General features: G+C 35.8%; 1 protein-coding gene across 1 annotated transcript in view; it reads left to right on the forward strand.

Annotated features, from left to right (window-relative positions):
• The first annotated feature begins 1434 nt into the window (after positions 1 to 1434).
• Positions 1435 to 26083, forward strand: part of LOC140144841 (ATP-citrate synthase-like) — a 58001-nt gene continuing 33352 nt past the window's right edge. The window contains exons 1-4 of the mRNA XM_072166643.1: positions 1435 to 1454; positions 5332 to 5562; positions 18875 to 18997; positions 21868 to 22029. Coding sequence (XP_072022744.1) covers positions 5410 to 5562; positions 18875 to 18997; positions 21868 to 22029 — 438 coding nt within the window. The 5' untranslated portion in view covers positions 1435 to 1454; positions 5332 to 5409. The remainder of the gene's footprint in view (positions 1455 to 5331; positions 5563 to 18874; positions 18998 to 21867; positions 22030 to 26083) is intronic.

A 26083-nucleotide genomic window follows, 5' to 3' on the forward strand; every position in this document is an offset into this window, starting at 1 on the left:
AATTAAGAAAGCGACCAGGTTGATGATTTTATATCTGTCATTGTTAAGTGAGATAATCCCACAGATTCAAGCAATTCCTACATTCAATCAGAGAAGATGAAAAGAGAGGAGATTTAGGCCTATAGATTAAGCTGATTATCCCAATTATTGACTCCCACGTCAGCATTTGAAGTAAACATTACCGGGAAACATAAACCTTCATGGCTGAAAAGTTTCATCCTTAAGGGAACAACCCAAAAGTTCGACGAATCCCTATAATAAACGAAAGTCCTTTCGTTATAGGGAGGCATAGGAGGGAAGGGGTCAAAAAGTTCGATTACGTTTGTAAAAAAGTAGTTATAGGCCTATAACATCGGTCAAAGTTGATCTTTTTTAAGGATTAAATATATAAATTTTAGTATTTTCTGAAGTACGATATTGACATTTTACAGTGGTTGCTTCGAAATAATTTCAAATCAATATACTAGAGTGCAGTACTCGCAACCTGCAATTTGTATTTTGTAAGTTCATTTTTAATCAGCTGTACCGCACCTTGATTCTTTTTTATTTGAAAATCCAGCAAGTCATAATTTTTTTCGTGCCCAGAGAGGTATGAAGAAAAATATTTAAAAATAAAATAGAATATTGGTTTCTTCCATAAACGTGATCAATATCATTGCATTGTTGCACTCCTCCACTTCCCCATCCACCATAGCGATGGTCTTGTATCCTATGAATCCGGGTTGGAATTTTCGATATTTGAAAACTTACGTTAGAAGGGAGGGGGGAGGGGTTAGCCTTCTAACGAAAGGACTTTCGTTTATAGGGCTTCATCGAACTTTTGGATTGTTCCCTTAAACATAGCCTGCTAGTGGTTCAGTCGAAAGCCATGTAGGTAAGACAAAATATGACATTTTACATGAATCTGTAATTTATATACATGTATAAATTAGCTGCATGTATTTGAATGGGGCTTCAACTTCGTCAATACTGCTGATGACCTATTCTTCACTTTTAAGCAATTTATAAACAATTCAATTTTTTTTACATTTGCGCTGGGATCACTGAATGGGTCTCTAACATCAAGTTTACGTAACTTGAGCAAGTACTAATTTCATTGAAGTTTATACTCAATTTTCAAAATCCTGATTTCCTATTATCAAGGACTATGACCTGTCTGATGTCGAGCCCTGCCACTGGAACATCTGGGAACATCCAATCAATTAAGCGTTTTTATAATTGAAATAATAAAACATCGAATGTTCAGGTATTCTTAGTAAATTATCGATTCGTATAAACTTTTCATGCAATTTATATACAAAATCTGAAAGAAATTCCAATATGAAACCTATAAATATTTGAAAAATAGTATCTTTTTCCTTTAAAAAATAAGCTTTGGGTAATTTTTATGATAAGCACATACTAGAAACACATTGTAAACAATTTTTTTCGTTCATTCATCGGCTGACTGGCAGGTGAGTAAGACGTGTTTGTGTGCATGTGTGTGGATCGTGATATCGTACGATATAAGCTTATATTATTTAATATGTAGATGCATTATGTCAGAGCTAATATTGTACTACTACTTGTAGGTCTTATTCATAGAAAAGCGTGTTCATATCCGGGATTCCTTTATAATAGTTCCGTTTTTGTGGCATGCTGCATGCTGCAATTTTATGTCAATCCTCGAGTTCCCCAAGGACGGTCGGTGGTACAAAAACTGGGGGCGGATCCAGAAAATCTGTCAAAAAAAGAGGGGGGGGGGCAGGGCCGGCTAGAATTCACTGATTTTTGTCATTTTTTTTTTACTTTTGTCTTAAATCATGTAAAATCAGCCATTATTGATTTTGACTGAAATGTTTTGAAAAAAAAAATCGGAACATTTTCAAAATTACCAAATTTTTACTAATTTTTCATGATATTTAGGGGTCATTTTAGCCTCCACCGACCCTACTTTAAAAATCGATCTGCCTGTAAAACAGGGTGTTTTTTTGTTGCCTAACTGATATTTTATGTAAATATTGATCAGTTTTAAAATGAACAAAATGGAGTTGTGAAATGGCCTAAAATACAGGGGTCGAAATAAGCGATAGCCCGATAGCCATGGCTATTAGGTTTTCTGTCGGGCTATTGGGTTTTATCTCCATGTAGCCCGTCGGGCTACAGGGGTTTTCATGCGCGCAGAAAAATGAAAACATGTGAAAGAAAAATAAAAGCTTCGATCTCCAATATTTACGGCCTGTCCAGAAATTATGTAACATAAAATGCAATGTAACGACATTTGTTGAAGTGAAGTCACCGTAGCATTGTAACATAATTTAAAAATAGAAATAAAATACACTCCACCGGCATAATTACACAGATTGCGATATTGTCTAGAACCACTGCTGCTAAGTTATTGCAGTGCTGAATGATGACACGTACATGTACATGAGTTGGAAAATTTTCTAATTCTAGGATCGGAAAGAAATGCTTTGTGGGTGGTGTGTAGAGATATGCCATCGGTGAAATACGACACAATGATCGGCCGTCAGAGAAGAAAAAAAATGACAAAAATTGCCCTTGAATTATGTTTTATAGTCATCATACTCCAGTAATTCAATAAATATCATAATATTTGGCCTAAACTTGAACTCATTTGCAATGAAATGTCATTTTTTATTGAGAAATGCATGGGTTCCATGTGGTGCCAATGGTGTTGAATTCTGCACTTTGTCAAGTTTACTGCATTTTGTGGAATTCGCTAACTTTTATGGCATAAAGCAACATTTTTATAGTTTTAGCACTTCTTGGAAACTTTCTTAAAAATCGAGATAGTTGGTTACAGGCGAGAATCGTGGGCGTGAAAAGCGAGATCACATTTTTGCCGGGCTTTAACTATTTATACCATGAATCTATACCGGTAACACATCATTGTAACCAAAATCACAAAATCTGATACCAATTAATTAAAACGGTACATTCAATACTTGACAGATTCGAGATTAAGAACCCTTCATTTTAGGATTTGAGCGCATATTTTTAACACTTTCTGGGGGTTCAGGGGTTCTGAGAACCACTGGTTTTAAAACCTTTACTGTGCTACCCCTGATTATGGGGGGTAAGGGTTACTCACTAATAACTGAATATTTGAACAAACGGTTGGTTTGAATTGTGCAAAAACAATGTCTTTTTTCAGGGCTATTGAATTTCCTTCAGGGCTATCAGAAAAAATGGCTGGATAGCCCGGATGGCTATCAGGAAATGGTCCCTTATTTCTACCCCTGAAAATACTCTTGGAAATGCATGACAAAATTTCATCTTTGAAACAATGTTGATTCAACATTGAAATCAGGGTCAGAGTTTCATTTGACAGAATAAATTTGCAGGAATCATTTGATTCTTGCAAATCAACTTTTGTGTAAACTACACACGTTTGCGAGAATCAACTTTGATTCACACAAATCTGCTTACGAGAAACTTTGCGAGAATTGATTCTCGGATTCTCGCCGAAATTCTGACCCTGGAAATCCCCACCTCTACCCACTGGGTATCTTGATATACTAGCGGTTACCCGTCTTTCGCGATCAGGGTCTTTCGCCGTTGGTAAATTTTGTTATATTTTGTGTACATGTAAATGTTTTATTTAATGTGATTAATGGTATGAGAGGAGATTATCATTTAGAACTTAGAAGTATAATATTTAGTATCTTTTCCATATAAATCAATGGCTTGAAATTGCAATTAGATCATGATCGAAGCAAGTCTTCTTGCCACCATATCATATCCACCGTGAGAAGTCTTGCCCCTGTGGGATGCTGGCCGCTCTGCTATTTAAGATTTTTATGCATTTGTTTCTACAGTACTTTTTAGCCCATTTTGGCCAAATTTGTTGTACCTTTTAGCTCATTTTTTATCATTTTCATCCAAGTTTGTCCCCCACCTTGAAATGTATCTTGCTGCCCCCGCCTCCTGCAAAAGTCCTGGCTACATCACTGAGCAGATGAACACAATTTTATTCACATCCCTCTTGGCCCCTGTGGCCTGCTGGCTGATCTGATATTTAAGATTTCTATGCATTTGTTGTACTTTTTATGAAATTTGCCTTGCCCCCACCCCCCTCTCTCTCTCCCTCTCTCTGAAAAAGTCCTGGCTACACCACTGTGCAGCTGAAACAATTTTATTCACACTTCCTTACACTCTATTTCATATAAAGTTATGATTTTTTTTGGCAACCCTGATTAATTTGTCCTTCAAAAGTTTCACTTACAAACTAATTCAATAAACAAACACTCTACTGTTGACTATAGGTTCTCCATAAAAACCATGGAAGAAAGAGATATCTCTTTCTTCCATGATAAAAACACAGAATACATGCTAATGTTGATAAATTAGTTGAATAAACAATAGATGTTAATTGAGTTTCTACTGTGTCATGTAATAGTTGAGACTACAGGCATAATCCTCTCACCGAAATTGACAGGATAGAAGGCCTAATTCAGGCTATGTCAACATTAGTATATTGTGTTGGCATGAAAAGTTTTAGCATGGAGGTACTCTGCTAGTGCCTTTGAAACTAATTAACATAATTTGACACCCTTAACGTAAACAAAAACAAAATTGGACGTTTTATTGGGGTGCGGACAACTTTACTCTACGCAACGCAAAAATCCGTTTTCCGAAATAATGTAAAACGTAGAAGTTTTTAGCCTTACCAAGTCGCCAAACTCAGTAATTTATTATAGATATGCCTCCAAGAGTCAGGAAGTGGGATCCATACTTTGTGCCAAATATGGGACCCATTTGATATTCTATACCCAAGGCTCAGAAAATTTTGGCTCAAATTTATTAATTAGGGGTTCATTCATAAGATTGAGGGCATGATCGCTGTTTATGCCCGAGGCGTGAGCAGCGATCATGCCCAAAATCCTATGAATGAACCCCGTTCATACATACCCAACATTCTTAGCAATTCAATACAGATGAAAATAATAAGGGTTTACAAGTTTAAATAACATTTCCATACCGTTTTCCTTCATAAATTGGAAGAAAATGAGTAGGCCTACTTGCAGGAAGCAGCTCGGCTCATGAGGTCAACGGCCGGGAGTCAACGCGTGATACGCGTTATCTTTTGTGCCCGCGTGAGATGGACGCAGTGACATGCGCGTGTACGCAACACTAGCAAATCGTGGATCGTGTTAAATTGGGTTCCAACGCTGCGTGACACAGCTTGTTTATACACATGCGTACTGGTCATAAACGGGTAAGTTTGGCTAAAAATCGGCTAACTTTGGCCGCAATTCTTTGATTGATGTGTACAAATTTATGCTCTGCAAGAATGATGAATTTTGTACTTTTCTGTACCTATTTTAGCTTTTGCAGTATTGGTAGCATTTGGCATCCATCCAGTGCTAAACCTAGCTAGACTCTTAGACAGACCAAACCATCAAGATGTCTGCCAAAGCTATCAATGAGGTGACAGGCAAGAACTTGCTACAGAAACATCTGAAATATGGCGGTACAGCTGAGAATCGTGTCGCTGTGGTCACTGAGGGCGTCAACTGGGATGAGTTAACAGCACAGAACCCATGGTTACTTACTGAGGTAAGGTCATTGCACTATGATACAATCTGATCCAATCAGACCGAAGTCGGCAATAGTGACATAATAGAGATAGGCAATAATAAAAAAATTTGCATAAAAGTGTTTCCGTACTGTTTTCCTAAGCCTTTTTAGAGCGTTTTTATTTAAAAGGCGCCCCATGAATGTGTGCCAAAAATTGCTTGCCCCCTATCGGTTTGCCAAAATTGCTTGCCCCCCCCCCCCCCCTTTCGGCTCGCTACAAATTTCTTACCCCCCTCAATTTTGCCCTCCCACCATAATTATTGCACACTTAAGTTTAGATACTGAACAATTTATAAATGGTAATAATTTAATTTTCAAAATTTCTGACTTTGGTCTGAGTAGATTAATCAGGGAGTGTCACTTATTGTATGGTTTTTTTTTCTTTTTGTGGTTATATTTTTTACCGGTTGGTACCCTAATTATTATTACAAGTTAAAATAGGTAATTGTTAAAATAATTTTACTCCCATTTCAGAAAAATACAGAACTAATTTTTTGGGATTAAAAAATTATTATCAAGTTCAGCCAAATTAAACATAGCTCAATCCTAATCATTCATTTAGTCCTAACTGGAGATAAAAGAAAAAGATCACTATTTAACTAATTTCTTGAAAAAAGAGCCAAAAACATGCATTTTTGGCATGTTTTCTGACAATGGAGTTACAAAAATCACAGACTTGGAACAAGTCTAAGCATTCAAAATCTTGATTATATGCCAAAATTTTGCTTTAATTTTCACTTTTTTGTGTTACCGTACTTTAATAAATGGTTGGTTATAAGAATAAAACGTGTCTTTTCCAAAAATTAGAATGCATAAACTGAAAGTAGTCTTAGAACAAGTCTTTGGGCTTGATTGTCACAGCATACGAAAAACACCCCTAAAAACGCACGTTTTGGGCCCTTATTTTCAAAAATTGACTAAATATTAAAATTTGACTTTTATTGCTAGTTAGGACTAACTAAAGGATTAGGATTCAGCTATGTTTCATTTGGCAAAACAGGATAATATTTTTTATTCAAAAAAATTAGTTCTGTATTTTTCTGGAATGGGGAGTAGGGATTGCCAATTCAAAAGGCCCTATAGTAGGGTAAGCAAAATGACATATGAAACCGTATGATGTACTATAATCGTAAACCATATTGTAATATTTGCTGAGGAGGACGCCCCCAATATTTGTCAAAATTCAGGGATTTTTGCCCGATTATAATGAACTTCAGTAAACTAACATATTTTTATGTGCTTTAAATATTTAAATATGATATTGATGTTTTTATGCATGCATGGGAAATGAAATGAAATCAGTTTGCAACCCTTTTCCACAAAATGATAAAATTTGGTAAAAAAATCTGAAATATTATTTTTACTCCATTGAAGCAACACTTTTGTTTTAAAAGTTGAATTATTCAACTCATCAGTTGGCAGATTCCTATACTCCAAGGTTTCTGAAATTCACTGAATCAATTCCTGCAGATTCCTTTTCAAAAGCCCTTTTGTTAATATTCCCTGTAGGTTGTAATTCACATTTGTTACAACTCAACTCAAGATAGAAGTCTCTTTCATAATGATCCCTAAGACACTGCACTATGGCTTGTTGGCCTGTGTGTTGGCCTATGGCAGAATTGACTGAATCAGGCCTTCACGTTTAGAATTTGGTGGAGCTCCATCAATCACACTCCAATTTTGTTGAGGAGCTCGATCGAGCTCCTCAAAATCAGTCTCTTGCGATTTTTGAGGAGCTCAATTTGAAAGTGCTAAGATGTTTGGTTTGCGGAGTGAAACTCAGTGGCTATCAATGGAATCCAACAGGCGATAATGTTACATACCGGTGGTTTTTAAGATCACCAACAATCAGTCCTTTTTAAGTTTAAATCTCACTTGTTTTAACAATGTTTACTGTGCAATTCAGAATTTCCACGGCAATATCTGTGCCCAGCCATTATTACATTGACCGATATTGAAAACATGCACGCAAATTGAAAAGAAAATTTTCGGAACGATAATGAGATGACCCGATATGATTTGTTAGTGTAGGTCTCAAGTCGATTGTCGTGCTATTTCGTCCGCAGAGCCTTTAATAGCACGCTGTTTCAACAGATCGGTATTCAGAGTGACTGATGTGATACAGTTCTTGGAGTATTTATTTTTGACATTTCGTCTGAAATGAGCGTCAGTAAAATCTCTTCAAACAAATTCCAAATAATAACATGAATAAGGAGCGCTGTGAGGTGCGCGGTAGGAGCACTTGCGCGATCGCAATAAAGGCCTGCTGAATCCTTTGTCAAAAATGAATTAATTACATGCTTTCAAAAACTGCCAGACTTTAGAAAATATCTGCACACAATTTCAGTCACTATAAACCAACTTCCAAATTAAGTCACAACTTCCAAATGAGCTGAATTTTTGTTGTTGCAGGCTACAGTGAAAGGGTCATACTCAATGTTCTAAAAACATGTACAATTGCATAAGTTTTGCAATTCCAGAATAGCTGGCTAGCAATACATATGAAAAAACAACATATTTTCTTGAGCAAAAATCTACCCATACAATATCAAAATGTAAGTGATGTTAAAGGTTTCTCTATTTTATGAATAAATGAATAATGAGATTTTTAATGTGTGCTCAAATTGGAACTTTTGCTCCACTTATGTGAGTCCTGCACATCATATTGCTGATCAAAGGGGCCTGTCCGTGGGTTCATTATACTGCTGGGCCGTACTGGCTCTCGGCAGTCCTGCTCACATTATTTGAGGGACGTTGCGATTTATGAACAGGGCTAGTTGTACATTTGTTTTACAATTGCAAATGATTGTTTGAAATGATATTCAATTCAATTCAAAGTAGTTTATATGCTTTTCCATCTTACATCATGATCACAGTAACAAGGCACATACTAACAATATGATAGTAAATGAATAATAAATAAGACAGTATATAATATGTAAACACAATAAACTTTGTAAGATTGTATTTTAAACAGGTACACTCAATATGAGTTGGATATTAAATAAACTATGATTTTACAAAATATATTTTATATTATAGTAAGTGATGTATTGCAACAAATACAATATATATATCCAATGTTATAAAGAAGATCTGTATCGTAGACAATATTTTGCCCTCTAAATATTTGCCACCTTGCAAAATAACCTTTTCCGATGCAACATTTAACCTCTTACTTGCTGAAATATAAGAGATATTGATGCACACACCAAACCAATAAACACAATAATCAGATATCAACATAAACATGAGGATTGAATCACAGCAAGTAGAAAACATGTCAAATTCTTTATAAAACTTTAAACAAGACAATAACAAAATTCATTTTGTAAAAGGAAAATGGAAGAAATGATACTGAATCGAAAATTCATATCTGTACATCGTGGGTGCTATGTGATTAAATAAAATTGAACTGCTGCGAGAGTCAAGCGCTGACACTCCAATCTTGTTATAGGCTTTCCTGTATTACAGATGATATGCGCACACAGGACCCTGTGGCAATGTGTGCTACAGTCACGACGGGATTTACCAGCCAGGAAAATTATCGTAACAAAATTAGACTTCTTGCTCCGCTTAGGTGACTTGGTCGTGTCGGAAGGAATTATACGTAATTGTGTTGGCCTTGTGGGGTTTAAATTTTAGAAGGTGGTTAAATTGTATAATTATTCTTTTTCTGTTTAAATTTTTAAACCATACAATTGATGTAGTTCTAACTGAAAACATAAGCCCCATATTTGGATCTGCTCCAGTTCTTTGATCCTCAAACTCTGACAATTGTAGCTCTTTATCAAATTTGAAAACAAATTTGGAATTTTTTAGTTCCACAACTTATAATTTGGCCCTAATTTCGGTTCATTAAGCCTCTATTTTGCCCGAAAATCACATCTTAGTTCCTCGCATCTTGCTGCACACCCCTACCAAAATTTATGTTGAGTGCCCCCCCCCCCCGGCAAATTTACCGCTTCTTGTGCTTTGATATATTTCACCAAAAAAAAATACAAATCTTAAATTTAGAAATTTGACAGATTTTATGGAATATATGGTACATGGTACATGTAGGTATCTTAAAAAGGATTTTAAACTATGTTCCACATTATGCAGGAATGAGGTCACACATTTTTGAACAATTCTTGGGTATCATTTATCATGGCACTGCTTATGAAACATGAGTGGTTTTAAATGATGACCTGGGTGCATGCACATGGTAACGGAGAAATTGATCGCAACTACTCCATTTGGCTAAGTGAGAACTCAATTACAAAGAATGTGTCGCAGGTATTGCGACGAGAGCTGCTGCATGTAATAGACACACAAATCATCAGCAAACAGATTCAATCTCTCTTTTTTAAGGTGTTACTACACCCCTGATAAATTTTCTGACTAATTTTGCATTTTTCACAAAAAATCACACTGTAACAAAGTTACATGTACGTATATTATAGAGGCAAGGAATCCAATTATTCAAGACAAGTGGTTCATTATTATATATGTTAAGAAATGAGGTATATTCTAGCGGTACCTCTTTTCTTATCGTAAATAACATACCGCTAGTCTAGAGTCACTGAAATTCCAGTGTTGTAACTGGATTCCTTGCCCAAATATACATAACTTTTGTTACCAGTGTGTTATTATTTTTTGAGAAAAATGCAAAAATAGTTACAAATTTATCAAGGGGTGTAGTACCACCTTAATAACCTTATGAGACAACTATTATGCAGTACACAAAAGGTTAACTTCCACAAACTGCACTTTGCCGCTGTTGAATAATACTAAATTAACATCACTTCCATCTTGTTTTCCAAAATTTGTAAAACAAAACATCCACCATTGCATCGGTGTGCTTTCAAGACTCCTGTCTACATGCATGTATACACGTTCCTCTTGACAGCACGGAAAAAAGCCAAACAGAAGTGAAATTATCATATTATGTTTCCCTGTTAGCTAGGAGCGCTTTCTGTCCTGTATTTCACTGCTGTCAACGTCTCTCTCTCTCGCTCTCCCTTTTTCTCTCGCTGACTCTCTCTCCCTATCAGGATATGTTCCAAGCTAATACAAGCCACTGATATGACATTTAAATACATCATTCAAGCAGTTGACGAGATGCAGTTTCGTGTGTTTCGCCTACTTGTATAAATTTGGAATTACTTTTGTTAATTGAAAACATTTTGCAGTGTGAAATTTTGCACGGAAAGGTTTGAAGCTGGGGTGTAAACTTATTCAAGAATTGCCACACTGTTTTTACAAACAGTATCAAACTTGTGTTAAACAAATTTGACTAACCTCCATAAACAACACAATGAAATCAATATCAAAAGAATAATTTACACTAGGATCCACAACATGCTCATCTATCAGGGCACATTTCTTTAACCCCAATATAGTTGCACATTCATTGAATGACCTTTGGAAATTTGGGTACACAAACTCATACTCCGCAACTTTAGGTCAAATTTTGCTCTATGATTGTTTAATTGAGGTTATTGAACTATGGCATTGGGATGAGGCCATTGTGGTCCATAGTGTTAGTGTGAAATACATAGGTAGTTGAAAGGTTAACACTGACATTTCTTTTGTACCGTGGGGTTTGCAACGGGATTTTGGAAAGCAAGTTGTTTGCATCAGAAGAAATTGAATATTGTTGAAGTACTATGATGAAATTAAGTGTGTGTATAGGTGAGAACTGAGAAATAGGACCTATGCCGGTATTAATGATTATAATTATCTTAGAATGTGATCAAGCTAAATTTGTCTGATGTCAATCAAAATCAAAATACAGTTACATGTAGATGATAAGCCATTTGCAGAGCTTTGTTTTGCTGAAAACCCTTCATAATTAGACTTACGGTTCTAGAAACGTGACGTATCTTTGAATTACTTTTTCTCAACCTGATTAAGCATAATTCATAGAGTGTGAAATTAGTAATTTGAAGGGAATGCTTGATAACGTCACTTCATAATTATCATCTAGAATTATTATGATTTACTAATTTTACTTCATTCAACATTTTCATGTATGTGTAATCCGAAGAAAAAATAATAATCTTGGATTAATCTGGTATGTTTTAAAAATCAAAATTTAAATACTATTTTATAACAAGTATAATGGGCTGGCGATGGCAAGGTATACCTAAAATTATTTTTTCTGATGGTGCGCAAGCCATAAATCTTCGAATTCTTTTGCAGGTCATTTGAAATAAAACACTAGATGATGTCTAATTGAAAGATATATTCTATTGTGGTTTGTGGTTTGTTTGTTTGTTTATAAACAGTTGATCTGAGGAGATAAGCTTGGTCCTGATTGGTTAAAGGAAATGCTGTTTTGTCTCCATTTTTGTTTGTTGATTGTTTATTTACTTGTTTGTTTGTTTGTTCGCTATTGGGTTATTTTAGTTCAAATTAACATAATATGGAAGATTTGAATAATCTACCTGAATGGGTGACTCCATTTAAAATCTACACCCCAATGTTGGAGATATAGTTTCAAACTTGAATAACCCATTTGTTACAATGTTTTTCATGTAGCTTATTGATATAAATTATTTACTTGAACAATTAAGCAGGACAGGACATGCATCAGAATCATCCTCAGCTCATCATTTATATCTGATCATGAGGGAGATGCATGGTGTCATATTTTCGCAAATCTATTAATGTCATTGGTTTAATTGAAGACCCAATAGTTGCTGTCGGGTCAAGTATACCAGAATTGCACAATATGATCAGTGACTATTTGTAATAATTCTAGTTTGTGCCTAGTTTGATAGTAACATTTGCTTTACCTAAATAGAACAAAAGAGTTTAAATCTGGTGTTTGGTTATCTGGTTTATTTACTCAAAGACTGAATTGTGTAGTGTGACGAGATATGATATGTCTGACCATGTGGTCAGGCCATGTGGAGTAAGCATTAGACTATAAATATAGCAAGATTGTATCCAAAATAGAAATTTATATATATATATGCCCTTGTGAAAAATAGAAATAAAGTTTTAATTAGAAAGGTCTGGCAAAAATAATTTGTACAGAAGATTAGATAAGGCATACATATGTATACAAATAAGGCATGCATACAAATAAATGTTTCCAATTATTTTGGTTCAGTTTTTCCTATCAAATTGAAGTACTATTTGCATCACATTATTGATAAGCAGATACATAGGCCTACACATTGCCACATATATACTGATAGTCCAGAAACTAGCTCTCAGATCTTTCAGGCATGTTCGCAAAAGATTATCTTTTTTATTTTCGCAAATGTTAGTTTTTACACAGTTATACCACATGCTTGAGTTAGACTTTGAGGACACTTTTTATTTGGTCTTTAGCATTTGCAATCTTTAGCGAGAACTTGCATGAATATTAAGAAAATACTACATTGTCTGTGTAAGACAGGGAGCTAGATAAAACTAGACTTAAGCAGAGAAATCTATAAAAGTCTGGACATGTTGGCATCTCCTAGGAAATGTTACTTTCCCAAATAAGGAAAGATACAGACGACGGTGGACGATATTATTCATTGTGGCAACAGCCAAAAGCGTAAACAAAACAGACAATATGACGGCAACACTGCCTGCACGTTGGACGCAATTATTTTTTCCCGAGCCAAGATGCGTTTTTAGCTCTATTGGCCCCATTACAAAAAAAAAAAAAAATGCACAAAATATATTTCCCAGTGCAATGTATACATTTTCACATGAAAATAAATAATTTTAGATTCAAAGAAAAAAAGAAGAAGAAATTTTTAAATCATTGCCGGGATGGGAATCGATCTCGGGACCCTCTGCGTGGGAGGCGAGACTCTTAACCATTACACCACCTAGTCGCATTGGTATGCGTGGGGGAATTTTCAGTATATATCGTAACATATTGTGCGTTATTCATACAAAAAATTTAAAAAAACAGTACTTACAATGAGGTTCATTGTCGAACCTCAACGGATTTAGACTGATAAAATAGTGCTTGATAACATGCATACACTTTTGGAATTATTTGAGACATTTTTGTGTTTACGTGTAAAACCAAAGACGACGTCAAAATTCAGTCAATCTTGGCCGGCCCCCCATGGAAAGATACAAAAAATTGTGGAAAGAGGTATAATTTTTGGAACTTTGTATTTAATCTTCTTGAGTATGAATGTTTTACTAAAGGTGATAAATTTGCCTCCCATTTTTTTTGTTTTTGTGCTCGCATTCCTAAGTGAATACCAATTACCAAATTAAGCAGAGCATCCATCGAGCTGTTACAGTTGAAAGCCCTACACCCCCTCTGGAAGACATAACCGTAATCTCCCATACAAGGGGTGTAGATTGTAAATGGAATCTTCTATTCAGGTCAGTGTAACCAACAGGGGACAGAGTGCCCCTGACAAAAAATGAAAACCCTGGTATATAACCCACCAGTAATACCGGGTCAAAAGGAATTTTTTTGTTTATTGCTTATTTTTTCCACCCTGACCGAAAAAGCTGCTATACCCCTGATTCAGGTAGTCCCATTTGAAATTCACAATCCCTGTGCATGGGAGATTTAGGTTATGTCTTCCACAGAGGGTGTATGGTTTTCAACTGGAATAGCCCATTAATACAGCTGTCTGTAACCTACTCAGTCATATTATGGATGCTAGCAAGCCAGAGTTACCAATTAGGATTGATTTTCTAAGGTGGTTCAGTTACGTTGCTCAGTCCGTGTGATTGTCTTTACCAAGGGTACTCAGCGATAAAATTGATCCGCCTCACGACCTGTAAGAGTGTAAAGTGCCATTTGCAATTTTGCATGACAGGCTATGAGGGGAGCTTGGTTATGTACGTAGCTGTGCATGCCAGGTGTTTATTTAGTGATTCTGATATATCATACATGTATAGGAACGACACATGCAGGTAGAACAGATTTTAAGTGTTATATTTATGGGGCCATAAAATTTACTGTAAAATGAATTATGATCAGATCTTGTATATATTCCATCTAATCTCAGCATAATTTCAAATACGGAATAATGATATACCGTATTCATTCCAATAAGCGCCCATGCCCCAATAAGCGCCCACCCCCCAATAAGTGCCCACCCAGGGTATTTTCAATTTGCTAAAGGGTACCATCAATGTTGAAGTGATGGATAGACGTTGATACAGTGAAATAGCTGGAGGACTAGAAGTCCAGTGTAAACTTCCAATACATTTTCTACATCAGAACTAGAACGTCTCAGGACCCATTTATGACATACATAAATTTGTCTCTAATAAACGCCCCTAACAAAAAATTAGGTAAACCAGGTAAAAAATAAGCGCCCACCCAAAATGACTTTGTTAAGTGCCCTGGGCGCTTAAGTTATTAGAATGAATACGGTACATACATGTAAAACTGGGTGATTTATATGAATAGATAAGTGACAAATTTACAGGACAGTAAAATTGATCATAAATTAAATTTAATATGAGCAATACCCTGCAAATCCTGAACGAGGGAGAAATATATTTCATGTAAATCCGTTCCAACTTCATCTGTACCTATTTTAAAATTGTGATGATTTCTTTTGAAGGTTGACTAGATGGAAAGTCTGATCTGTAGCCAAAAAGAGTTCCCCTGTCATTTGTATATAATCATTTTTAGAATGGATTTTGAGGCAAAATATGTTTTAAACTAAATCAAATCAATTTCATTTCAAAGTGATTTGAACCCACAAAATTAATTCCATTAATTATAATATTCATCTTTTTTGTCTGCTCTATAATTGCAATGGTTTTAAATTACTTTAGAACACCGCAAAGTAGTTAGGGACCGTTCAAACACTTGTTGGGGGGCCTGATGCAAACAAATTTTCATCGCGAAAATTTTTCGGGGCCCCCCTTTACAGATCTCAAAAATTTCAGGGCCTCCCATTTTGACATGAAAATTATGGGTCAACCCCACAGAAAAACATATAAACTTAATTTTCCCAGGAAAATTTGTGGTCATTTTTTTCAGGGCCCCCCTTAGAGGAGGGTCAAAAAATTTCAGGGCCCCCCTTTTTGCATCAGGTCCTCCTAACAAGTGTTTGTGAACGATCCCTTATTCCTAATACCTTTTACCTTTATATAAAGGGTATACATGCAGTGAATTACAATGTAATCAGTATGAATATTATATCCAAAACATGTGCCTGTTTGAAAAATATTGCCTGTCATCGGTTATTAAGTAAGAGAACTCTGCAGAGATAGTACTAGCGATAAATCACAGCACAATTTTTGCCACTACCTCTTCTTGCGAAGGGTTTTCCAATTCCAAATTGCAAACACAATATGAAAATCAGTTACAAGAAAAGCAAGCAAGTAATAAAAGCACTCAAACACACAAGCACGCACAGACAAATATTACCAAACATCCCCATAGGGAGGAAATTTAGGAAGAGAAGAGCACACAGGATATGTGTATTTGATTATCAAAGTTGTACGACAGCAAGGCGAGAGGTTTGTCCCTTCTGATGCAATCATTTAGAAAACAGGTTGCGATCAATCAACAGAAATTATTGCACCTGCCCCATTTGCTGAAAATATTTTGACTTTATGAATAGTTTTATTTTATAGAGTGATGTTGAGGGATTACTAAATAATATTCTGATGTGTACCGAATACCGATATAAATTGTCGTTCAATATAATTTTTTATTTCATGTACTTTGATAATCCATCAAACAGTCATCTAATCCTAACCCGCCAGGGGCTTTTTGGTGACGGGAAGGGAAAGAAGGAAGGAATAAAAAGAGAAAACAAAGAAAGAAGTTGTTTGCTCCGGGTGAGATTCAAACCCGAGACCCCTCGCATGCCAACCACGGGCTCGGCAACACTTTGCCACAGGTCTTGGGCTTCGCTGGCCAGTGAAACCGTGCCTATCACTTAGGGCGATTGCGTCATCACACCACGTGGGATGCACGCGCGAACAGCGCATATATCAAGTAGTATTTTGTAGTACTCGGGCGTGTTAAGGTTTTAAAACAAAATAAGACCAAATAAATTTTGGAAGTGCCAGAGATTTGGATCATTAGCAGCCATGTTTTGAGTTATCAAGACTGTAGTTTTATCTCTCGAATGCAAAGTTTGTGTTCATGAAAGGGGGCTGTCATTTTCTTTGGAAGGCAGTCTATGAATATACGGGGGGTCATAGTTTTTTAAACAAAAATAGGGGGGTCATAATTTTTTCAGCTAAAATAGGGGGGTCATAATATTATCAAAGGCTTGTAACTATTATGTCATTTAAAATATTGACCAAAATAGCAGTTACAATAACATTTTCCTGTACTACACATATGCATTCAAAAGGGGAACAAATTTTACACATTTCCACACATAATTTGCTTAAGTCTGTGTTTGCGGAGTGGGGTCTTACAAATTTTCAACCCAAGATACAGGATCTCTGCTCACTGACATATTCATTACCTCCCCCTTCCAAAGAAAATGGCACCCCTATTGGAAACTGAGTGTCCAGCACTCCCCTATTTTTTGATGTACATGTACGTGTAAGGTGGTCAAGTCCCTATTATTTTATATTTTGCACAAAGACCCTTCTATCTTGTTCATTGGCCAATCTTACAACAAATGTACATGGGCTCTCACCTAAAGACCCCTTTCATGTTCAATGTATTCTTATATGTTAAGGCTGAGCTAGCCTGTAAACTGTTATTGGAAATTGAATGATGCCAATATTGATGCCAATATAATATGAATGTGTATGTTTTGAAAATGAATTTTAATTGATTCAAATGTCTTTATGTGGAGACATTGAAGACAATCTCCCAGAAATTTTCATCCTCTCTGCATTTTTCAGTGGACTTGTATTTTGTTATGAATCTTTGGGTTTATTTATTTTTTGTCAAATTTTGCTTTGTTTTTGTATTGCCATTTGCCAATAATGTGGATGTTAAATCTAATTGATACATATAATCAATACATGACAGCTGTGCCGGCCAACTCAGCAGTCATGATAGTGTAAGCATCAATAGGTACTACACCTTCTTGTACATGTATGGATGGATGTACAATTCATTATGAACCAAATTATCTCAATTTCAATGAATGTGATAATTATATAGTGTACAATGTATTGATCAATGTTTTGAAAGTATTACATTGATTTCTAATACTAGTATTACTTTGTTCAGCTTTGTCATTGGCAAAAATTTTACCCTCGCATAAATTCATATGAGCGCACCAGTTACTCGATTAGCAAAGCATAACTAGTGTAGGTGCTGTGCCCGTCTGCACGCATGTCATTACAATGATCTTTCAATACACGATGGTACGAGTCTTTGCCAATTATAAGCCGAACAAACTATATTTGGTAAAAACTGAATTGACCATACTGCCCCGGGCTTGGTATACTAGTAATCCCACATTATAATATGACCAGGATTTAAATTGGGTGCGATTTTATTACATCTCTATCTGAAGATGGATATCAAATTTGTTTTCTTCTTTCCTTCGTAAATATTATGCGATATCTACTTGTAACACACAAGTTTTAAGATATACCCTGCACCACAGACAAAAACCAATCTAAATGGGATTTGTTGAGATTTACAATATTATGCAGACAGTGATCATTTTCTCTGTACACACTCAAATTGTAGCTTAGCGCTATGTGTATGTGACATGATCTGATCTATTCAGACCATAGTCATACATTTGAAAATTGAGTTAAATTACTATTTCTAACATGCTCAGTACCTACACTCTACCTGTATTAAATTCCCCACACTCATAGCATACTATTTGAAATGTTATGAACTTTTTATATGCTCATTTTTGTATGTTTTTACTGCATTTTTTCTCCTTATTTTGGACTTTTTTGCAATTTCATATTGCCGACTTTGGTCTCATTCGATCACATCGTGTCATTATTATTTACTGGCTCTCTTCACTTGTTATTCCTGTAACAGTAAACCAACAGAGAAATGTAGGAAGAGTCCCTGTTTATTGTGGCTTGATGACATTCACCAGACTGCATGTTTGATTTCCAGGGACCTTGTCTGTTTACTACATGCAGTTCTGTGTGGAAACACACTTGGGTCCTGATAGGATTGGACTTATGCAAAACGAGGGATACTAGAGGAAAGGAGGCTATTCCCACCCCTCAAAAATAATTGAAACATATCATCTGAACAAATCAATTTTGAGACAATTTCCACAGTTTAACTTTAGACAAAAGTTAATAGGATTTGACATTAATAAGTGCAAGAATGGCCTAGTGTTTTATTTAAATTTAATGTTTTTGTTTTCATCAGCCATGTTTAATATTATTTTATGTTTCTTTTCCATTGTAACAGCGCTTGGTAGTGAAGCCAGATCAACTGATCAAACGAAGAGGCAAATTGGGTTTAATCAAGGTGAATGTGGATTTAAATGGTGTCAAGGAATGGCTTACTACTAAACTTGGGCAAGATATTGAGGTAGGTAACCGTTAACCCCATGGGGCACTATCAGCTGAATTATCAGCCTCTAAGGGCTGTGCAATAATTATGAGCCCTGAGGGAGAGTAAAATTGAGGGGGGGGCAAGAAATTTTTGGCGGCGGAAAAGGGGGCAATCATTTTTTGTCCAGCCGAGACGGGGGGGGCAAGCGATTTTTTGGCACACATTCATGGGGCACCTTTTAAATAAAACGCTCTAAAAAGGAAACACTTAAATATGCAAAATAAGCATGTCCTCTTCAAGCTGTTATGTGGAATAATTGAATACCTGAGTGGAAGAAGGGCCCAACTCCATCAAAACTGTTTTTGAGATATTAAGAAAAAGTTATTTATTTTTTCGGCTTTGGAGTGTCCCAGGACCTAGAACTAAATGCTAGGATCATTTATGGTTGACCTAAAAAAAATTAAAAAAAAAAAACATTTTCAAGATGTTTTGTATTTTTAATATGAAAATTGATAATTTGTATTCATGTCATACTCTATTAATGATTTCAAAATGCATTCAAATTCAATTCAATTTTTTTTTTAGGTCAACCATGAATGATCCTAGCATTTTTTTTTGTTTTGAAATTCGAGTATAGGCCCACCCCCCAATTTTGAAAAATGTTCACCCAAAAACGGGGTGGGGCTATACTCGCGTCAGTACGGTAATTGCACAAGTAGAAGCATGTAGTATGTTAGCAAGAAAGTTTATTGTAGTAAAAAGCAGATTTCATGGATGAACAAAATTCCTCCTTAACCCAATATTTGTGGAAGAAGGGCCCAACTCCATGAAAACCATGATTAAGTGTATGTGGAAGACTATTTAGAGAGTGGATTTTGGCTCATCTTTCACACACAAGGAAGAACAGCCTGCTGGCAATAAAATGCTGGGTCTAAGTCTAACTCGTTTTTGTAAAAAAATGAAGTTGGGCCCACTCAGGTATTCAATTAGTAGTACCAGAAAGGGTGTACATGTACATTAATATTGTTATGAGTTTGACAGACTTCTGAAAAACATTGAATCTTGAATCAAAAGTGTGATGCAAATCTATGATAATTTGAATTTTGATTAAGGTTCCTTTGCTTTATAAAAGACCTAATTTGGTAATGTGCCATATCAAATTTGTATGAATAAGTATTACACTGAATATTCAATATGACAGGTTTGGCCAAAACACAAATACTAACAGGCTTGTTTTTGTGTAAATATCATCACCCCACACCCCCGCTGCCAATCATACAACACCAGACAGGGCAAATCAAAATTACTGCATATCACTTAAAAACTGGTCTGTACATGTACTGTAAATAAACTTGACAGGGAATGAACTATGAAGTAAATATCAATAAAGCTCCTTAACGAGGATCGGTAATTATCTATACAGAGTCAATCTAATTAGTAATTACAGCCTACTTGTTGTGGTAAATCAATGAATGTGTGCTTGAATGCATTGGCTTTATAAAGGATAATCAGTCAGGTATGTACATGATATGATGCACAATGGAATATGCTAATATAATATGCTAATTAATGCAAATATGTTAATTGCAACCAATGTAGATGTTTATTACAATGATGTCAGACAAAGAGTGATGTAAAACTGAAATAAAAAATAAGTAAATTTTAATTTGAGGTAAAATGGAGTCCTTTGTTAAACCCCGTGTTAAACAAGATATCGGTGATCAGAGATGAACTTGTATCATAAAACTAGTGAAGACCCACATGTGCATGGGAGTTGCAACTACTGATTCAATACTTTTATTTAAGCATGTACTAGTTGTGTTTGTGTAGTAAGCCAGAATCACTTCCTTTAAAGTCTGTGGTGGTTAACAGATGGTTGCTTTTAAACCTGATAATTTTTTCTGTAAAAACTTAATCATGGACTTGAAAGAAATGTGTGAACATTTTGCTCCTGATTTGAATGAGTGAGTGAGAAAGTGAGAGTTTGAGCGAGTGGGGAGAGCGTGGCGCAATGGTTAGGTACTTGCCTTTAGTGCATGAGGTCCCGGTTCGATTCAGCGGTGGCGATTTGCTGGGATATTGACTTGGAAAAAAAGTATGAAATTAATTGGCAACTTCTGTAGATTAAATTCAGACTTCCGCTCTCCCCATGGTTCATTTAGAATTGGGTAAATGAATCATGAAAGTACTCCGTCCTTCGGAGGGGACGTTAAGCCGTCGGTCCCGTGTACAGAGAGCCATACCTGTACATGTATCTCGCAGCCAGTTTCGAAAAGAGTAGGGTGTTAACCCCTGACTGTTCCCAACCTGTCCCGGTGTTCAAATGGACCCCAATGGAAATAAGCTTCAATAGAGGCTTTCTTGGGTTATCCAGGGTTGTCAAAACCCGAACAAATCAAACAAAGTGGATAATGGATATATGTGACTCCTCGCCACAACTGAGCCCGGATGTCGCCAGTGCCACTATTGAGATATGCTCCATCGAACTTAACAATAAACAATAGGAAAGAAAGGATTTATTGACCGCTTTATTGATTTTTCACTACTTAAATGTCAAGTACTATAGACATGATATACATCATTTTAAAGCTAATTTCAAGCAGAATATTTTGGTTGAATATCTCAAAAATGATGATTGGCGACATCCGGCTCAGTTGTGGCGAGGAGTCACATATGTGCATTTATGAGTGAGTAAAAGGATGGGTGGGTGGCTGGGTGGATAGGTGAGTGAGGGAATTATTTAGTATGAGGGTGATTGATTAGCGATTGATTGAGTCAGTGAGAGAGTAATCAATCTTGATACAAATAAATCAGTTGATACACATTTTATTTTTAAAACGAATAATATTTGATGATTGTTTGCATGATTGATTGACAGATTGATTGATTGATTGATTGTTTGACAGGTTGGTTCAGCCAAAGGCAAACTGAAGCATTTCCTCATCGAGCCATTTGTAGCCCATAAACAAGAAGAGGAGGTCTATGTGTGTATTTATTGCGAGAGAGACAATGATGTCATTCTATTCTATCATGAAGGAGGTGTGGACGTTGGTGATGTTGATGCAAAGGTAAGTCTATGAACGCACACCCCTACATGTAATAACAGTCATTGGGGGACTTATAGTCAGTACTATTCAAATTCTAAATTTGTCTATTTAGTTCTTAATACCATACCGAGGACATTTCCACTATTTGTTGGTGTATACTTGTTTGCAAAAATGAATTAGAATTTAAAATTTAATGTCTCACATCAGTCAGTGTGAGACGTTAAATATTAAATTTAGAATGATTCTAGTCCATTGCGCATATTAAGAAAATGTAAACATCCATGCTTAAAAATGTGTTAAGCTTGCTTACATGTTTGAATGCAATATGTTTGAGAGTGATTATCTAAACATGTATACATGGCAACACACGCACCCTAGATACAGATACACCCCCACCCCCCCCACACACACACACATTATACATGATGTGATCATTAGTAAATTCAGTCGGAAATATTGATTTTGAGATATAGCTAAACAAAGGAAGTATGACCTTAGCCAAATGGCATTTCAATAGCCATATGCGTTTGTCAATTTTGACGAAATTTGGTTATTAGGACTATTGGGGGGTGCCACAAATGTCACGTGAAAATGTCTGGCGCAAATGTCATGTCAAGGTCATTATGGCCAAAAACATGTTTTCCACTTAAAATGCTACTCCTTCCCCATATTACATAAAAGCGTGTCGTCACTTGCACACATGCATCATCTATAGCCAGTGTCTAAAAGTTGTACACAGAATTGGGGTCAAAGGTCATTTAGGGGTTATTTGCGGTATGTAACCAAATACCTTAAATCGGCCATCGTAGCCATATGCCTTTGTCACTTTTGACCAAATTTGGTTACTAGGACTGGTGGGATGTGCCACAAATGTCACGTGAAAATGGCTGGCGCAAAGGTAATGTCAAGGTCATTATGGCCACAAACGTGTTTTTCACTAAAAATACTTCCCCTTCCTCATATTAAATAGCAGCGTGACGTCACTTGCACACATGCATCGCCTACAGCCAGTGTCTAAAAGTTGTACACAGAATTGGGGTCAAAGGTCATTTAGGGGTTATTTGCGGTATGTAACCAAATACCATAAATCGGCCATCGTAGCCATATGCCTTTGTCAATTTTGACCAAATTTGGTTACTTATACATGCTCGCTATGAAATGATCAATGTAATTTTTACCAAAACGGACTACCAATACCATGCTTTCAGCATTTTATTTTCAAAATTATATCTGTGATATTTGAATTCTTATACATGCTCGCTATGAAATGATCAATGTAATTTTTACCAAAACTGACTACCAATACCATGCTTTCAGCCATGTTGACCACAGTTGGTCACTATGACCATTGGGTGATGCCACACATTTCACATGAAGCATTAGGAAATTATGCACACTTAAAGTCCCATTCAGTGATCCCAAAGCAAGTGTAAAAATTTACAATTTGTTTAGAAATTGCTTAAAAGTGAAGGATTAGTCATTAAATTGTCATTTGGTATATTTGAAATAAAAAAAGCAAAAAACGAAGAAAACAGCAGTATTGTCGGAGTTGAAGCCCCAAATACATGTAGCTAATTTACTTTACAGATTCATGTAAATGCTTTATTTTATCTTAAAATACACAGCTTTTGGCTGAACCACTAACATGCTATATGTTACACATCTATGACTATGACAAACAGACAGGGTCTAATTCTGCATAAAACCGGGCAAAGTTATTTCTATAGATCTGCTGCGCATTCAAATTGCATTGTATTGCATCGTAATTTCATTTGTGTCTATGCTAATTATGTTTACACAACATGAACTCACGTGTTTTCAAGCAAATTACCGATAATAGGTGATCAAAAGCGATCGGAATGTTACAAAAGTACAGATCGCATTCAGCTTACTTCATATGAGATGATCTTTGGAAAAATACGGCATAATTTGTCTTGGTGTTTATGGAATGCCATGCAGTAAAATATTAATACGCTATGGCAATTCATGATTGACAACTAACAATCGGCGTGTCCTTCGTATCCTCCACTATCAATTTCTTATCCACTCACTAATCCTCACAAAAGCTTTGTGTTGATTACGTAATGTGTGGAGGCAAATTGCAATAAGTACAATGAAATAATGAGTAGGGCGGACTCGAGGCGGTTTCTTCTTCATCTTACGTAACAGTATTGTTCTCCAAAAAACCGGAAGCTTGTCGTTTGGAGCTCTAGCTGAAATACAGCAAGATAATGTAAGATAGTAAATGTAAACCTGTATTTTAGCTAGAGTATCTCGAGCTAATGACAAAGGTACTAAAATACCTATGTGATGATTTTTGCAATCATCCCAATGAGCAAATCACTGATGCAAAACAAAAAGGTTTTATGTCATATAGAAGTCATAGGAGTATTTAAATTAGGTTTAATAAAAGAAACCACATGAATAGAGTTCCCTCTCAAGGATGTCTACTCTCTGTACTAACCTCATTTAAATAATAGGGATTTTTATATGCTAAATCTACCAAAATAAACTACTATCTATTCTAGGCCCATTGTGGCTCAATGAGCTGTGCATAAATACTTATTTGTAGTAAGATTAGGTAAGCATTCTTCACAAGGACAAATTTGTGTATTTATCTTGGCCAAATAGCATTTGGCTAAGGGCTTCTTTCTGTCATATTCTTCTTATTTCTTTCTTCTATCAATCATAATTATAATGAGCCATCATAACCATGTTTACACTTTCTACCTTACTTCAAATATAGGTCAATAGGCTATGTTTTAAAATATGATCCTCTCCAATATAAAATAAATTTGATATTTAACAGGCATAAGTGTGTGACCAGCTTATCATGAAACATAACAGTGCAAATTGTTATTTAATACTGCAACACCAAAAAAAATAAAAAATATATAGTCTGTGTAATCACAGACCATATGCAGACACTGGTCTATGGTGTCAAAAGGTCATTTTGGGGGCATTTCTGGTATGTAATCAAATACCTTCAAAATGCTGCTCCCACAAATTACATAGTACAATGTTGTGTTTCATCACCATGAACCATAGGCTGGTGGTACAAATGTCACATGAACAACTCTAGGTTGATTTCAAGATTTCAACTTCACTGGCTAAGGGCCGTGCTCTGTGAGCACAATGTCTAGTTCCTTTTGTTTCTCATTGTTTTGGAACTCTTTAATTGCTCACATCTATTAAACTTGTTGTCCAAATTCAATGAGGTTTTCTGCAAAATGTAGCTTGGCAAATTCTGTTTATAATCCTATAAGAAACTGAAAATTGAATACGTCCGACTTCAGACTGATTTTGCTTGATCACACCACATTATATAATTATATATAGAAACTTTGGAAGTGACTAAATAGAATACCAGTAATTGACATTTACCAACATTAGTTGTCTTTTTACAAATGCCAGCTAGAATGTGAGATAACACAATAGACTGCTCATTTCTAATTACATAAAACAAGCAGACTCCTAAAAATGTGTAGACCATATTAATAACAATGTGATGTAGAAAGAATGTTTGAGCTCAATCATGCTTACAAAATATTTCATAACTCACCTAATTACCTTAGTAGTGCAGTAATTAGTATTAATATGGGGATTATAGGGGGAAAGCATTTGTGGCAGGCCAACGGGGGAGCAAGCCATTTTTGGCACAGATCTTTTGGCATCTTTTTGATATCATGCCCTAAAAAGGCATATAACACAGTAGGAAAATATGCAAATATACAAAATTTCCTACTCGCTATCAGGGGTAGCACAAGCACAAAAAATCAAGGGCCCAATTAAATTTTTCTGCACCCTTTGGTACCTGCAAAACCAACATTTAAGGGGTCCAATGAGAATTTACGGAGTCCATCTCCGAAATTCTATTCTTATACTGATTTACGCCTCCGTGCATCATAAAATTAAGGAGTCCATACAGTTCTTATAGGACCCTTTGGTCACTTTCAACTTGTGATTTAAGGAGTCCAACGCGCAGCCGCCTCAAATGTGACCCCTGCTCGCTATGCTTGCATCACATGATAAGAAAATTTAAGGTTCTAAATTTGGGTCCCCCAAAATATGGCAT

This window comes from Amphiura filiformis, unplaced genomic scaffold (assembly GCF_039555335.1).
Source record: "Amphiura filiformis unplaced genomic scaffold, Afil_fr2py scaffold_87, whole genome shotgun sequence".
NCBI lineage: Eukaryota > Metazoa > Echinodermata > Ophiuroidea > Amphilepidida > Amphiuridae > Amphiura > Amphiura filiformis.